This window comes from Dromaius novaehollandiae, chromosome 9 (assembly GCF_036370855.1).
Source record: "Dromaius novaehollandiae isolate bDroNov1 chromosome 9, bDroNov1.hap1, whole genome shotgun sequence".
NCBI lineage: Eukaryota > Metazoa > Chordata > Aves > Casuariiformes > Dromaiidae > Dromaius > Dromaius novaehollandiae.
This window is the reverse complement of record NC_088106.1, coordinates 3,393,110-3,410,728: the sequence shown is the minus strand read 5'-3', so window position 1 is coordinate 3,410,728 and position 17,619 is coordinate 3,393,110. Positions and strand designations below refer to the sequence as shown.

The 17,619-nt window shown below is 49.2% G+C and overlaps 1 protein-coding gene across 1 annotated transcript in view; it reads right to left on the bottom strand.

Moving 5' to 3' along the window:
- Positions 1-6,787: 6,787 nt before the first annotated feature.
- SCHIP1 (schwannomin interacting protein 1) overlaps positions 6,788-17,619 on the bottom strand; it is a 179,252-nt gene continuing 168,420 nt past the window's right edge. Inside the window, exons 7-11 of the mRNA XM_064516555.1 lie at positions 15,681-15,798; positions 14,802-14,999; positions 14,031-14,154; positions 11,916-12,009; positions 6,788-9,545 (exon numbers count right to left, since the gene is read on the bottom strand). Of these exons, the coding sequence (XP_064372625.1) occupies positions 9,494-9,545; positions 11,916-12,009; positions 14,031-14,154; positions 14,802-14,999; positions 15,681-15,798 (586 nt within the window). The 3' untranslated portion in view covers positions 6,788-9,493. The remainder of the gene's footprint in view (positions 9,546-11,915; positions 12,010-14,030; positions 14,155-14,801; positions 15,000-15,680; positions 15,799-17,619) is intronic.

Sequence of the window (17,619 nt, the reverse complement as noted above, 5' to 3'; positions counted from 1 at the left end):
GCTGTTCAGTGCTGGCACTACCCTGAAAAGCTGGGCTGTTCCAACAGGTGAACAGTGTCACCGGTATCTAATGCAGCGAGAAGGACAAAGCCAGGAAGGAGAAGCATCAGCCTCACAAGCTTGGTTTTATGGGAACAGCTGGCAAACAGCAATGAGAGTTTGGCTGTTGACTACGAGGAGCTGTGAAGTTAACCAGCATGGAGTTGCTACAAGTGCTATTAAATAGATGTTCAAACCGGAATTGCCTGCACAGGCTGAATGAGGATTCTGGTTGGGAAATACGGACCTACCAGAAAAACAGGTGGAAAATGCCGTGGTGGAAATTGAATAACAAACAACCCATGCTACTAAATAGTGCTGCTATGCTGTCTTTGAAATGGGCTTTAGGAATTCATTTTAAAGATGTGGTGCAGGTAGGAACCTGCCACAGTTAGTTTATTTGAGTTTATTAGAGCCCAGAGGAGACCCAGCACAGAGAGGAGAACATGGATGATAAAGTTATAAATACATCTTCAACTATGCCCAGGGGATCCACCCGTGGTTTTCATATGGAAAAAAAAAAGATGATACCAGATTTTAGATAGACTACAGAAATTAAATGAAGTCACTTTAATGCATCCGTACTGGGCGCTGTGAACTGATAAACTGTGGGTGTTGTGATGAAATCAAACTTGTTTTTCCCAGGCTGGATCTGAGTATTGATTACAAGCAGTGAATACAAGCATGGGGGAAGAGAAACCCCTGCACTTCCAGCAGGGACAGGGCCTGCAGCCATTCCAAGCACGTTGTTCAGTCTGTTTGCCACCATGGGCATGGGGGCTTCGCTTTTGTTTATGGTTACGTTCCCTCAACGGTCCTGCAGATGCTAGAGGTCTTTGCAAAGGACCCAAACTAGTTACAATTGGAGTGTGCTAAGCTGCAGGTTGCCAATGTGAAACTGAACTCGAAGGCACCCAGCTTTTTTTCTGGTGTGAGGTAGGTAACTCCCTTCGGCAGGAATATCATAGAGGAAGGCACTTTCTTGAGCACCCTCCAAAAAAAAGAAAAAGAATCAAGCAAAACTTGACTCTGCAGGACTGGCCAGTTCCTTCAGCCCGTGAAGACACCCAGTTTTGTAGTCTTTTGCTTCTCCCACAGGATATTTGTGGCTGATGGTGCCCGTAGTGCAGTGCCGTCATGGACAGCAGGTGAGCAAGGCAGGGCAGCTGTCGCCAGGCTAGTGAATGGGGCTCAGCACTTTTGGGGCTGAAACCCCACTATTCAAAGCTGGTCTACCCCAATTCAAAAAGCAGCGCTGCTAATTGCCTTTTCTAACTTGAAACGTGACGGCCTGAGAGTGCTGCTGCAGGCCCGTGGCGTGGGCACAGGTGTGGGGTTTGGGCAGCGCCTTACCTGCCCAGCCGTGACGTTCCAGCGACTGCGTGTTAGTGATGGCAGCGGCTGCGGGAGGGTCCTGCCCCCGTGGTCCTCCCTGCCTGGCGGGCTGAGGAGCTGGTGCAGCAGAAGGAAAGTGGGAAGGTAGAGAGTTTCTCATCTCTTGTTTATCGTTGCCTAAAAACTCCAAAAACCCTCAAATGTGTCACCACTTTCTATGACAGCTGAGAGTCCTGACAGTGGCTTATCTCACTGCACAGCAGAAAATGCTCGGTTATACCATACAGCACGTGGACTGACTAAATTGTAGGGGTGGGCTGGCAGTTTGGCTTGGCCAGAGCAGGGGGACCGCGTGGTGACCCAGTGTATGAGCCTGGAGGCTTTTTGTCCCGGGTCTCCTTCAGGAAAGGCTCCTGTGTGCCCATGCCTTCCCGGTGATACTGATTCACTGCCTCATTCAGGCTGGACAGCATGGAAGGGCACAGAGCAGCTTGGGCCTGTTACTGTGGGGTGTATTCGCCTTTCTGTTTTTCTCTATTTTGTGTTTTCTGGGTGAGTTGGGCAGTTGGGTAATAGGCAACACCTTACTTTTTCACCACCGTTCTTCCCATCAGGAGCTTTGCTTCTCACTGTGGTCTTTCCTGCTTGGAGGGACGAACAGAAGCAGCTGGTGACTGTCTCTGCACGGGGGCCGCAGGCTGCACGGAGGGGTGTGGGAAGGGGCAGCCAAAGAAACTTGGCTTCCGCTCTTGAGCGTCCGTTCTTTAGGCGAAATTCCTGGTGAAGCAGATGAAAGTTTTGTAAATTATAGCTACAGAGTGGGTCCAGACGTGTCACATACACCTCCAGGACATTCTGAGGCTAACACCTGGGGAAATTTCTACGCCCACATTTTGCTTAGCAGTTTCATTGACGGGCTGCCAGCGAAACGATGAGCAGGCTAACTGGAAATGTCTGCTCCGTCTATAGGTCATTAGCTCAGTCAATCCAAGTGAAACTCTACAATTCCCTTTTTCATAAAATGGTATATATTTCACTTTTCTTTTGAAGGCATGTTTCTTCCCCAAGGTTTTGTTATTAGGAGCCCAAGCATTAGGTAGATAGAGCGGTGCCTGGTGCTGTGGCCAGCCTCTGCAGCCAGTTCCAGCCCTAACTGCGTGGGGCTCTAACAACAGCCCCAGAGGCTGGGGAAAGCTCCCACCTGTGGAGATCGCTGGCTGGAGCCGGCAGTCTGGGGTGGCGCTCGGGCCTCAAAATCATGAACCGGAATAGGCTGTGGTGGATCCAAGCTGCTTACGTGTGTTGCTGCAGAAAGCTGCTTTAGCAAAGGCCTTGGTGTGTCCAGCCCCTTTGGTCCTTGGGCTGGGACTACTGAAGGGTAAATGCTGGTGGTCCCGAGCAGGTCCTCGCCTGGAGTAAGGCTGGGTGAGAGCACGGCCTGCAGGGCAGGGCTGCCTTGCAGACCTTGTGCCCGGGTGACTTCACTGAGCACCCATGAAACGAGTCTTCCTAGCTGCGTGTACGACCTGAACTAGCCCTCTGGGAACGGGAAGGAAAAAAGAAAAGCTCGAAAGCTGCATGCAGCAGGTCTCGGTGGCAGGCGCTCACCAGCAAGAATTTGGGCTGCAGTAGGAGCCTGTGGGTGCCCCTGCCCGGGGACCCTTGCGGGCGCCGAAGGCCAAGTCAGCTCCGGCCACAGGCACTGGGGCAGCGCGGGGTGGGCGGCCACGTCGCGGCAGGGAGAGTGCTCGGGGCACCCGTTCGGCATGCAAATGCCGCAGGCCCGCACAGACACAGGTTTCACTTCGCTTTACAATAACGAGGAAGAGAAACCGCCCGGCGTGCTGCAGGAGCACGCGTGGGCTTCGCTAGGAAACCGGCGGCAGACCGTAAGCGTCCCCCGGACGGCTTTTTCTTGGGGATGCCCTCTGCGAGAGCCCGCTGGGCCTGGGCTTCGGCACCGTGGTCTGGAGTACGGTGGACTTTCTCGATGCTCGGGATTGGTCAAGGAAAATTAAAAAAACGGTAAAACCAACTGTTTCTCGGTAACTCCTCCCCCTTCTGCAGCTGTGCGAAGAATAAGGGCATGGATCCACCTGAAAGCCCGACGGCGGGAGTCAGGGGATTGCTACGGCTTGGCCTGTACGCTCTTACGGCAGGTCTCAAAGACAAAAAGCCCATGGCTTATATCCCTGCCGAGCCCAACCCTGCTCCTCATCAGCCTCTGAAGCTCACTAGCCCTGTTCAGTTTAAGACTGAACGGAGAAAAGGGAAAGACTATCTATTCTGCTGTGGTTTTACAGGGTTTTCCTCCCTGCTTCGTTGGTGTCGCTGCTGCCGCGCCCGGGCAGCTCGACAGCTACGCCGGGGCACCGAGTGCCGCTCGTGCTTAGCCGGCACATCGTCACGGTGCTGCGTCAGGGCTTAGGAAGGAGCGAAAAGGGGAACCCAAGCCACAACGTTTCTTTGGCAGGAAGTGTAGCTGTGTATTTATTCCGAAGGGCTGTTCTGATTTCAGGAGGCGGCTGGCCCCTGCAGCTGCCCCAAGCGAGCCTCTTCGGGTGTTTTTGAGGGTGAAATTTCATGCTTTTCAAACACAGTTGCCCAGCTTAAAAATTGAAAGAAACAGATTAAGTGTTGTGAGATGCTGTGGAGGAAAGCAAAGGGAACGCAGCAGCGTTTTCCCTCGGCAGCGGGATTTGGGGAGAAAAGGAGTGCGGAGAGCCAGCAGGAGGGAGCGAGCCGCGGGCAGGGCCGGGCGGCCGCGGGGCCGTGCCTGCCGGGGCACCGGGTGCCTTACGGCCGCTCTGCAGGACAGCGCGGCCGATCCCGGGGATTTTGCAGAAACCACTTCAAAACCGAAACAGGTAAACTCAGTTTTTGCTGTTCTTTTCTTAGTCTTAAACATCCATGATGAGCAACGGCATTTATCTGGCCCATACTTAACTCTTTACTTTCTCTTCCGAGGCTGTGGTTTCTTATTAGCCGCGGCTTTACATCAGCCAAGGCACGGCAATATTTTCTGCATAATTCCCTCCGGCGTGATTCCCCTTGCCGGCCTTGATGGCCGGTGAATTCATCACTGGTTTCCCGGATTTCCACAAGGAAAGGACCCGGCCTTGCGTGCAAAGGCACGTGGCCGGTATCAGACGGATCAATTCAGCGTTCTCCAGGGCTTCTGCTTTATAACAAAATCGAAGCTGTGAAAAGGGGCCACAAGACAGTAACAGCTGATGCCTGACTTTTTAAATCGCCTCTTACAGCCACTCAGAAACATTAAATAACACCTTGGCCTCAGAGGTGCTTATTTTATTGTCACAAATATGGAAGCATTTAATCATGAATCAGTTTACTTTGATTTTTTGCTTTTCTTTCTGTGTGTTTTGGGGAAGGAGGGTGGCTATAAAGGCATTTATTCATGGTTAATGTCCCAAGGAACCAAACACCTCCGTAATTTTTAGTACCATGATCACCTTTAAAATAAATAGCTTGGTAAAAAAAGATCATACTACAAATTCATCACCCTCTTTTCTCTCTTCACAGCTTGTTTGTCTGTACAAAGTACAGCCTGGCTTAAGAAGTGATTCCTGTCTGTGTCCGCCGCGAGGTCCTGGAGCCCCAGCTGCCTGGTGGGAGCGATGCGCTGCGGTCAGGGTTGCGTTCTGTGAGTGAGGCTCGTGCTTCCTTTTTTTTGTTTCTTTTTTTTTTTTTGTACGTGTGCTATAAATTACATCTGCATTTGCTGGGGATTCTCTGATCTTCGGCGGCGATGTTGCAACATGCAGCAGCTACTGCTTGCTGCAGGCTGCTTGTGCTCAGCTCAGCTGGTGCTTTACCGGCTCCATCCTCCTCCTCCTCCTCCTCCTCCTCCTCCTCCTCCTCCTCCTCGCATGACGCGGCAGTGAGCACACGCCTAACAGCTCCACTATTGCGCACTAATCCCTAGGCGGGAAAATAGAAGAAATTAGAGCCTATTTGTGTGCTTCTGCTTTTATTCATTCCCAAATTCAGACTCTTCCCAGGCTGCAGCAGAGGGGCCAACCCCCCGCCACCAGAGCATTGCTATAGTTCCCTGAAACGGCCCGAAGTCAGGATTTATGTATAATTTAACATGACCTTTTATATTGAGGCTTGTTATTACAGCCACTGCAATTTTAATGCCTGTGGAGCTAAATATCTTATGAAAAACCTGAAACTTTCCTGCGATTTGCTATATTAGACATGGGTATGGGGTCAGAAAGTGACCTAAAATCACCAAACCAGCTGCACGCTGGACGATCAGAGCCCGTGGGCTGGCAGTGCCAGCACTGGCTGCCCGTCAAATGCGAAGGCAAAAGGGCCCTGAAATGCCACCCCGGCTACTGTTTGGGGACAGGGCGACGAGCCCGCAAGCTCCTCGAGCCCTGCTGCAAGGCGCGTGGCTTTCGCTTTTGTCATCTGAGGAAAACCAGAAAAGCAGCATCTAGGCACGCGCCGTCAGCTCTTTAGCGGCCGAATGCTGGTAACCAGGGTGCCCGTAACTGCTGCTGTCGCTGCAGAAACCGCTCGTCTCCCGCTCCCGCCCCAATGCCGCTCCTGCGTCCCCCGCGGCCGCTTCTGCGCCAGCGTTAATAGGATTTGTGAAACCGCAATCTTGAGGGAGTCACGTCCCCTGCAGCGGTGACCAGCCTCTAGGCTCATCCTCGGCTTAGGCACTTTTAGGGTAATTTTTTTGCTGACTGCATTAGGTACTTTTCGTGACTTTTCGTCTGAATAGGTACTTTTCCCAAGCAGGAACAGGCTCTGCCATCGCGCCAGCCGCTCAAGGCAGCCGGCACAAGGGAAGCATGCAGCGCAGCGCCGAGCATCCCGTGTGAGTTAATTTACATTTGCTGGAAGGGGCACAGGCAGGGGGAACTGAAACGCCCAGGCGAAGGCTGCAGGAGACACGGGAAGTGGGAGCCACACGCAGAAAGGAATAGGCGATAAAAGATGTGTTCTGGGGGAAAAAAAATCTATTTTTAGGTTGATACTAACTTACGGGTACATTGACATGCAAATTTGGGCAAGGATTTTAATTCCTCCCTGCAGTCACAAAAGCAAGGGCAAATTAGTAAAAAATTTGCATTATCCTGGTTTGTATTGAATAAATAATACAAAATAGTTGCTGTATCAAGCCATTCGGCACAATTTTTGCGCAGAAAATTGTGTTAATGAGAGAAACCAAAGTTCAGAATCAGAGCCTCAAAGTTCGTACAGCCAAATTCGACAGCTACAACCTGCGGCACCCGCTCCCTAGGCTGCACGGGGAATATACACGCGCTGCAAGAAAGGCCCAGCCCAAAGCACTGACCGGCTCTGCCCTGGCCGGCCGCAAGGCAGCAAAGCCCCGGGGCTGAGAGCAGCAGGGGCTACAAAAGAGACGCAACACGACTGTCTTTTAAAAATGTAATTTAATTCATGACTTCTACAGCATTGTCATCATACACGTCAGCACGATACTTGAGTACATTGGACAGAGATCCAAGAAGATGCAATAACCCAGCAATAGTCTCGTGTTAAAAAACCAAACTTCTAAAGATGTAACAGGAAAAAAAATATCGGTAGTCGTCAACAGCTGGTTAACCGAATAAACACATTTTGCGAACTTCTCTTTATCAAGTTAAAGGCACTTAGCAAGTTAACAAAACTCCCGTCTGCCTCGGCGTCCTGACCAAGTGCCCTGGAAGCGGCAGCGTGCCCTGCCGCGGTGCCCACCAGCAACACGCCCTGCTTCAGGTTTTTTAAAGCTTAGACCAAACTTTCCAAATCTGGGGCTTTAGAAGTCAATAATCTAAATCTGCAGCCAGGCATGGAGGGGGTGGCTGGGCACCCCAGATCCAGGGTGCCCCACCGCCGGCATTTGGGGCGCGAGCTGCAGCTGCTCGGCACACACGCCGGGCAAGCCGCATCCTATGATGCCCCAGGGTGACACTTTTGGCCTTAGAGCACTGAAAACACGTTACAAAGCAATACAAAAACCAGCAGATACTTCCACATGCAAATCACAGCATCGAGACAAGAAATACAGGGAAATGAACACCCCCAAAGTTTTTTTTTATTTTTTCTGCATAGATTCAAAAAAAAGAAACCAAAAAGCAAAGTAAATAACTGGAGGGGTACGTTCCTACTTTGCAGGTGAGCTTAACACTGCTCCGACCTAACCCCTCCAGGCAGCACTTCTTAAGCGGAGCCGCCCCCGGCTCAGCCCCCAGCAGCTCCCGTTGCCCCGATGGCTCCCGGGATGCTCTCGGAGGCTGCCGGCACTGGCACGGGGTGCTTTGGGAAAGCCCCAAAAGCAGGTTTGCAGTTGAGCCGTTGGGGCCCTGCAGCCCCTGCCCTGCTCTCCCCAGGGCCACGTTTCGTGGGGAAACCCTGCGCTGGAGGGAGCCGCCCCCGGGCAGACCCTAGATAAATCCTGCGGAGATTTTCCTCGCAGAAAGCCGCTGTTCAGCAAATGCTTCTTTGCTGCGAGTCACGGATGGGGCGCAGCAGCTCCTGGCCCCCCCCCCGCCAAGACCTTGCACGCCTCCGGACACAAACGTCTTAAAAAGGGGGAGGGGAAAAAGAAAAAAGTCCCTAAAGTAAACCCAAAACACAGGCTGTGCAGCAGGATTTCTGTTACAAACAAAAAAAACCCAACAGCACAAAAACTCCCCAGCCCTGCGAAACTCTAGCACAGCTTTGGTGCCGGCTTAATCTGGCCTGTGCAATTTCTGAGAAGCAAGGAAAACAACAAATCATTTTATAAAATACATTCTTTGTGTGGGATGAAATTTTGATACATCACATGCTTTTCTGAAAACACCCTGAATAAGTCATTAGCCATACACATTGCAAAGATAAACTCGTCACAGACAAAAATTAAAACGTAAAAGATATAGCTAGCGTTCATGACATACATTTCCACTTCTGGCTGCAGCCAGTCGGTACTAGGAACAGGGAGCCAAACGTCGTATTTCAGCATTAAATCAAATAAACTAAAGGCGGAAACAGACCTATGAGTTCACCTGGCGTCACTCCTCCTTTCAGTGCCGGCCGCGGTCACCGGAGGAGGACGCCCGGAGCACTGACCTGTGAGACCAAATCCTGAATGTGAGCCCAGCCGCAAGGCAGAGAGGTGAGTAATTACCATATATAATACATTTAATATGCTGCTTAGATTTTAACATAGATTTTTATTTCTGACATTGGTGAGTCATTTAAATATTTAGCCCAGACAATAAAATATAAAAACATCTACTGTATGTGCCTGCTGAGTCTAACAATAGTCACGCTATTAGGGCCCCAGTGAATGTTATAATATAAGAATATCTTAAGTCAATGTCATACATACATTATGAACTTACAAATAAATAACTCTACAAAAATCCTGTCTTCTCTCCATAGTTTCATGTGATAGGCAAAAAAGGCTCTTTCTGGTGATGACAAATTAGGAATTGTACATTTAGTATATGAATACATTACTGGTGCATCACCAAAGTCAACCACTAGTCAACAAAAAGACATATCATATGAAACAATTTTTTTAATTTTTATTTTACATATTTATACATAAAACTTTCAAGGTAACTCTTTGAATCCAACTCAATGTTAATAGCACATCTAAAAATGAACGTCAGGTAGTCAACATTCACAAAATGTTGAAAACTGATTAAAATATACATATTACTGAAAGCTACAACTTCACTACGAGGCAGGCATGTATTTTTTGACTTGTATAGCACCGTCAATTACAGTTTCTTTATTTAAAACTACAGTGAAGAATAAAAAAGTAGTCAATGGTAAAATATCGTTCAACTTAAAATCTCTAAACAAACAAAAATAAAGTTAAACTACCCTCTCTTCTTATCCATGATTTATAATGTTATAAGTACTGTACATTTTTGTAATAATATTATTAAAATGCCTCATATTTAGTGGCAGAAGTAAAAAAATTAAAATAAATTAAGAAGCAGAGGCCAATCACTGGACATAAAGCTTCAGACATGATCAATGACTAACACTGATTTTCTTGTGCGCCACCTTGGACATCAGCATTGGTACAAACACAGAAGCAAAATAAAGTCTAGCTTGATCTCTAGTCTGATGGCTTCTTGTTTCATTTTGCTGGCATTTTCTCTGCCATGTGCTTCTGCTGACTTTCAGCGTGTCTGGGAGGAGGGAAAGAAAAAACTCGGTTATTTACTGCCATGGGCCGGGGAGGAAACCAAAACCACACGCATAAATATGTGCGCGGTGCTGAACAGCACAGTCGACAGCTACGCTGCTCTGGAAGCGAACCAGAACAGCCTGCTTTCCCAAGGGAGAGAAAAATTCAGCGACTCAGCAGTGACTTATCTGCTTGGTTTCCTCACAAACTCGGTTAGCGCAAGAGGGGCACAGCTTAAAGGAAAGGAAAGGCAGTGTCCTCCGGGGGAGGAAACACCTTCGCCGCCGTGTTTTTGTTTCAGCCACTCATTTCCTCCTCCTCGGCAAGGGAGTTGGAGGCGCTTGGTTGAACACAATGGAAGGATGTGAAAAGCCGGTGTCCGGCGTGACGGCCCGTCCGGCCCCCGCCTCAGACCGGCACCCTCAACGCACGCCCCCAGCACCCCACACACGGCCCCGGCCGACAGCTGCGTTCGGGCAGCTGCAACGCTTCTGGGAGCACAGGAGGAGAAACTGCTGCAACACCGAACCCGGGCGCTGCTGCAAAGGACGCCAGCGAGTGAGCGGTGCAAATGCTGCTGCGGGATTTTGGTTTGCCGCAGACCCAAAGCACTAAGCGCTTTGCCCACACCGGCATCCCCACAATCCCCAGCTCGCAGGCACGGTGGTGGTCGCAGCCCGGGCACCGCAGTGGGATAACCCACCAGTACCGCGCCAGGCAGGAGCAGGCATCAAACCTCACATTTCCTTAATTTATCTACTCTACAGTTCTCAAACCCAAGCAAGGTCCTCCCACCACCATTTCCATAAAAATCAAATAAATTTCCATAAAAATACCATGCAGCTCACGTGGGCTTCGAATGGATATTAAATGGTGTGTCCCAGAAAGAAGACCTTCTAATTAGCCAGCTCCATCCCTAATCCCAAATCCTGCTGTTTTATTATTTGCTGTTAATTACGAGGCAGTGACTGTCTTGCAATATTTATAAATAACCATCTACCTCATTTATGTCTGTGGCTGCCATTCCCAGAAGTGCCAGAAGGTGGCACGAGAATTACTCTGAAAATCCCCCTGGCTCTTCTGTCAGAGCTGCCTGAAACTTTTCCCAGGTAGAGCATGATCAAATTTCAACCAAATATTATGCAACAACACGATGTTTTAAAAATAGAAACAAATTTAGGCCATTCTTGCTTTTTCTGTATCATGTTAGCAAGGAATTCTGAATACAGTATTCAAAAGGAGGCTTGATTTCCAGAAGTTTTTAACAAACCTTATTTAATCCATTTTTGCAAGCTTAATGCTTCAGTTCTGAAGCTATAATCCTGGTGCACTGAAAATAATCAGTGCCATCTTTTTAAGCTTCTCTATCCAGAAGCTTTAAATATGTCTTAAATTATGCACTGCAGAAACATTATCTCAGAGGAAAATACCCCGTAAGCCTTGCCACAAATGAGTTAGAGTTCTTTAGGAAACAATGCCTATATCCTGAAATACTTTCCATTTTATCTGCCATTGAATATTATTGCTTAAAAAAATTAAAACAAAATTTACATGGTGTTCAAGTCCTCCTAATTGCAGAGGTAAATCTGCTCTAGCTTCTCCCACAGACACTGCTTTGATTGCTAGGGGAGCTTCTGTTTGGAGGTTTGGTTTTTTTTTTTTTCTCTCTCTCTTTTTTGATGTATTGGAAGTTTGTGTCTGGCAGCATCACAGAGCCATGACTCAGGCCATGGGAAAGCAAGGGCATGGGGGAACAGCTGCCTTGGGGGAGCTCCTGAAAGCTGCTGAAAGTCCTCCCAACCTTGGTTCCTCAGGATTTTTGTTTCAGCCCCGCTGCTCCTCCGCAAAGCTATCCCACACATCTAAGCAGATGTTGTGTTTCTGCAAGGTGAAGACTGCCACTTGCCTCTCAGCTCGGACACTGCAAGGCACAGAAGCGGCCCGAGCGTGGCAAATCCTGCAGCAAGAAGCATTAGCCCTACAGCCACCTGAGTGTTTTGCACACTGATTTGTTACTGTTTGACTATTTTTGTTTATTGACAGAAGCAGGCTTTGTTTTGATGGCGGGTAGGTTTCTTATAACAAAACAAACAAACAAACAAAAAACAAAGACAAACAAAACAGTGGTGGAAAACTGCGATAATGGCCAACTGATCAAAACAGCATTTTTCAGATTATTACACCAATTCTAATGATTTAACATAGTACTCGGTAGACAAACGGGTTCCTTACAGTTGCTGGTGTTATCTCCTGTGTGCCTTTGAACACAAAAGCTTTACTACTGAAATTCCCCTAACAGACAACTTGGGCAAGCTGCAGCGTGTGAGCTGAGGGCTGTGGGAACAGAAACGCCCGCAGGGCCACCATTCACCTGGTCAGGTCTTCGATGTCCACCAGCATCGCGTCCTGCTCCGTGTGCAGTTCATCTCGAATGAGCAGCAGCTGCACCAGTTCTTCATTCAAGCCTGGGACCAGAAAGAAAGGCAATGATTAACCTCCTCTGCGATGGCCCAGGCTCCCCGCTCGCGGGAGCCGTACACCACCGTGCCACGCTGCAACGTCAGCTCCCCGGGAGGACCGGGACGGGCTGCTGGAGCAGGAAGCTCCGGGAGCTGCGGGAGCAGCACAGTGACTTCAGCATTTTCTAGACTAACCTGCAAGGCTGCAAGAGCTGGCTCCTCTACTGACCACAACTGTGGCTCTCCTGAAATAACTGCATGCAGCAGCAAAAGCAAGATGAATTTCTTGGTGCTTTAGCTCCAGCTCTAGGCCAGCTGTTTCAGCACCCGCCCACCCATCTGTGCGGAGCAGCCCTGAGCAAGCACCGCGCTCCCCAAGACAGCCGGCTTCGCTCTCCCGCACAGGCTCGGGTTCAGCTTTTTAATTTCCTGTGGCTATGCAAAACACGCTGCCCATGGATCATGGTTTGGGGATTAGCGCTCAAGCCGATGCCTCTACTTAAGAGAGATGTTAGTAATGCTGGATTTTTGCTCAGGGTTGTGTCGACAAAGAAGAAAATAAGAAAGGAGCAAATGAAAAATTAAAACTAAATTAACTTTAAAAGGAAATGCCTCTCTATAGCAATGATATGCTTCCTGCCTGCCTCCGCTCCCCAGCGCTGCCGTAAAGGGAAGCCTGGTATTTGCTGCTACCTGCAGATGAGTGCTCATCTGAAAAGGGGCCTTTTCCGTGCAAACGAGGCAGAAACACGGCCGCGTCGGCACAGCAGCGCGGCGGGACGCTGCGGGTGCTCGGCGGAGAGTGAGACACGGCGTGCGGGACGGGGTGCATCTGCTCGCCGTCGGAGGAAGCGTCAGCCAAAACGCGATTCAGCAGGCGAGGGGAATTACGTGGGCGTTGGGGTTGGCCGCGGGGAAAAGCAGAAGTTTTTCCCAGGCCGGGACTCATTTCCTGCATGGTTCATTGTCTGTCTCTCTCCCAGAGAAAATCAAAAGCACAACCGACAGCCGACTGATGTTTTACACACCCTTCGCATCCTGCGTTTTCAGTGCTGCAGCTGGTGCCCCAGCCTGTCAAACGCACATGTAAACAGGAGCAGTCGCGCTGCTGCCGGACTTTGGGGGGAAAAAAACATCTGCATTTCACTGAGCACCGCTGCAGCTTCAGCAGGGGACTGCTGGCTGCTCGCAGAGGTGAGGCTAATTAACAAACACAAGTCGTTACGGAGCAGTGCAGCAGCCCAACTCACATTTTTTGACCTACAGCCGCCAGAGAAGTCTACTCCAAAATTAATTAATTGTTAGCACTGGAAGTTGGAGATCCCTTGAGGAGAAAAACCTGCATCTTTTGGAGAAAGTATCAGGGACCAAGAACAAACAGGAGGATGTTTGCAGCAGTCCTGCTCTCACACCGGCTGTTTGCTCCTAAACCATCACAAATTTGAGGGGCAATTTAGAGAGAAGTTCTTCCTTCGTGCATCGGCACTGCACACTGGCCGTGGTACCAGGAAAGTACGGCATAAATAGGATGGCTCCCCTCAAACATGCGGGATATGCAGAACTTCAAGCAACCAAAAGGAAAATATTTCTCCCCGTTTCCAGGTGGGCTTGTTTGCTGTACAGCACAGATCTTCGGTTTCTTCGCTTGCGGATATTTATAAAACCGTAATACAGCCAGAGGAGAGAGGAGTTTTGAGAAATATGAAAACACAGCCACAACGCCATGAAAACTGGCAGATGCTTCTAGGACAGGCAAAGTTCCCAAAGCTATTTTTAACTGCCGAGGTTTTGAGTTACAAACGGTGCACTAAGTGCTGGAACACTGCTACGCTCATCACTGCTATCTGCACGAGCCGAGTGACTGCTTCAGGAGAAACCGGGGAAAAAAGAAGGAAAAAAGCGAAAGGAGAGAACTCAGTCTCTGACCTCTGCAGTGCAGGTCTTTAACAACATTTTTATGTGTATCCTGAAGTACTATTCTTAATTAAAAGGGACATGCAAAGAAATATTAAACAAATATCACTTACTTTCTATTTGTGAGTGGAGATCATTGACTATCACTTGTAGCTGCCCGATAGTCATATCTCTTAGATCAGTGGGTTTTAAACTTCTTTTCATCAGGCATTCACTTATATGAGGCATATGTGGCAGCTAAAAGTAAATGTCAGACTTTTTAATTTTTGTCTTTGAATTATTTGTATTTCTGAACAGCAACAGTTTGCGTTCCATGTGCCCCCCCCGCTCCCCAAATATACACCATTTACATCAACCCACTGAGACCACGAGATGACCTGGCCCATGTACACAACATTTGAATCAAGTCACCCAAACTACTGCTACTAACAGCGCACTGAAGCAATAGGCTTCAAGAGTGCAGTGGCCTGATAAGGCAAATCCTGTTGACCCTCAACTACTGCCTGATGTTTTGTACCTAAACTACTTTTGTGCGTGGATACAGATAGTACTTGTGAACCAACTATAACCAGTTATTGACCAACTGTAAATTAAGACAGAGCTGGAATCGCTGCACTGGCCTTTCTGTATACCAAATGCCTGGTCTTACTCTAATGCCTAGTCACAGAGAGCGACTTGTAAACTATAATAGACAGTTTGTGAAAATACCTACTTTGAGAGATACTCAAAAAATAGCAGTCTGTGCGGTTTTAAAACTATTTGACCTCTTCCCCCAGGGCGGAGGAGTAGTAATTAGAAAGAAATAGCTATGGCTGAGCCCGGTGACACTCGGACGCCACAAGTCTGCTGATACTCGAGCGTACCGTTCACGGCCCCAGACTTACAAGATCAGCTACTGGAGATTTCTTCCGGTTCTGCTTTTCCACCTCTACTTGCATTTTGGCCATTGGCTTTGCCATAGCCAAGGCCATTTTGGCTTCAGCTTGTAGTTTCTTTTGCCTAGTGAGAAAATCCATGTCATCCAGGGACTCAGACTCTTCTTCAGTAGTGTCTCTGTCCGAGTAGGACGAGCTCTGCTTGCTCTAGGAAAGCAGACAGGCAGAAGTTACCAGCCTGGGAAAACCTCATTTCCGCAACAGCACAGAGCAAAGAATTTTTGCTTTGAACTTAAGATACATTTGTGCACTTGCAAAAGTATAATTTCTACAGAAAAGGTGAAGAGCACAGGATTTCATTTATTTTAATCTGCAAGATTATCTTTAAAACTCGGAGTAATTCCTAGACAGGCCCTCATGAGTGTGAATAGCAACCTGAGTACTTATAAGAACAAACAAACAGATCAGTAGCTTTTTAAAGGACAGGTTGGTTAAGCTAGAGGAAAGGCTACTAAGTGTTTGGGGCCTCTGTGTTGCAGTCATAAGGGAAAAAGAGAGGGAGAGCTGGTGGGAAGCTGATACTACTTCAAATTTGTTACTGTCCTGACAATTATCCGACCCTGAAAGGAGGGAAGGATGGAGAAGGAACACGGACTATGAAGGCATCGCTACTCAGCCAGTGGGCCTGTGCCACTGGTGTAATTTCCCCGCTGCTAGTTGGCATCTCGCGTTTTTTTTATTGATAACTGAAGACGCTAGGTTTTAGCTTTGCTATTTTAATATGATCAGTTCTTCATCAGTTTCTATTACGGATCTCGTACTTTTTATGCTCCACAATCCCATTGCTCTCCACGACGGGCCTTCTGCAAGAGGCATTATCAGACCTACCATCGGGGACAGGGGCGTATCCAGGCTCGTTTCTGTCTTGCTGTCGTCGGCATCGCTGTCTTTGTCGCTGCCGCTGTCGTTCACAAAACAGATCTGCAGGTTCATCCCACTTTGTAACCTGCGGAGGAGAGGGAGATGTAACCACACAACAACCACACAACAACCGCAGCAGCACTCCCAAGGAACGAGGGGTTCCCACAGCAGCCCCAGGAACCTGCTGGCTCTCCTGGCTGCGCTCATAAATCACAGACATGTTGCAACTCCCACCTGAAGCCCCAATAGGAGCATAAATGTTTGTCTCAGACATGCTTGGCGGAGTTAGCTTTATTTTCGAAGGAAAAACACAACATCAGAGCACCATGGGCAGCAAGTTCACATTTTAAAACACACTCCTTGGCCAGCTCTGAGGGCTCGCCACCAATGCCACGGGGCGAAGGGAAGCTCCCCAGCCCCAAAGCCACGTCGACAGCCGAGCCAGGAACGAAAGCCAGCGCGGGTGGCTGCAAGTCACGTGCAAGCTCCCAGGGCAAAATCGGCGGGGGTTATTTCTAAGTGGCGGTTAATGCCCAATTCACATATGGGCCTAAAAACTCACGGCTCAGTAACAACAACGCTTCTACCACCACCTGTTGTTGGACTTCAGAATTACTAAGATATTGCAGAGTTTTGTCATTTATACATTTTTTAAAAACAAAGTAAAGCGTGACAATCAAAACTGCTCATCTAGCAGTTTAATAAGGCTGTTTGTGTCCAAGAGGCACTACCGTACCGCGCAAGATTATCACTTATTTTCTGAAGTGTGCTCCCAGTCCTGCCAACCTTCCACGCCACCAGTCAGTTTGGGCTCCTGAAGACCACCGGAATTAATTTCCCATGCCTTGCTTCCTTCCAGACCCAGTAACTTAGCTCAACACTGGGCAGTGTCCTCTCAAAAGAAGGCAATTCCAGCCCACCAGCGGAAAAAAAAAAAAGAAGAAAATCCTCTAGCAGAGACTTTCCCAGCTTGTGCTCAAACCTAGTTATCCCTATTAGCAAATGGCTCCTAAATTTATCACGAAGAACGCAAGTGGCAGAGGCCTTAACCTCCGCCTCAGAGCAAAAACCAAAGAAAAAGAGAATAAGGCCAAGAGGCACCATCAATCACGTCGTTTGACCTCTTTTCTCTCACAGATGACTTCACTCCTGCTCTCACTAGGTGCTGCATCCAACACGTGCTGTTTGGCTAAATTTAGAGGTGCCCGGCCAAGGCGCTCAGCGACGCAGCCCCCCGCCGCAGCAGCCTCCGTCCAGCAGCGCCGTCCCTCCGGGTGAGCTCCCCTGGCTCCTCCGGCTCCGTTTTGTTTTAAACCTGTCCCGGCACGTCCTCTGCTTCCCGCTGCCGGGCCCGCAGGTTCCCCGGCCGCCCCCGGGGACGGGGATGGGGACGGTGCTCTGGAGGGCCCTCGGGGCACGCGCTTGCCGGGGACGGAAAGTGTTCAGCAGTTCGGGCCAAGCGTCGATGCCTCCGGAGCCAGCAGCAGCCCGACCAAAGGAAGACGATTTGCCCCCAAATTGCCCACCGCAACTTTTCATAGCAAACAGATGCTTTTTACAAAACTATATTCACGAAACCACCCGTTTAAATGTACATTTTAGGACAGCTGAGGGACAGAACCGTAATTATGAGCCAACCCCATGTCAGCCTCTCTGTTAGTACCCTGAGCTGTCTGGACGGGTCAGGCCAACTTGCCAACCTGCCACCAGGCTCGGCCCAGGTTGCCACTTGCCTTCTACAGACTCTGCCCAGAATTGCCTCAGTGTCCCAGATCTGTTAAAAACTAGCTCCTCGCACCTTTTTTGGGTGGAAGCTCCCACTGCCACCCTGGATGCTTGGCTTCACGACGGAGCCCCGGGACCCAAAACACAGTCTGGTGCTACCCGGAGAATGAACAGGCCCGTC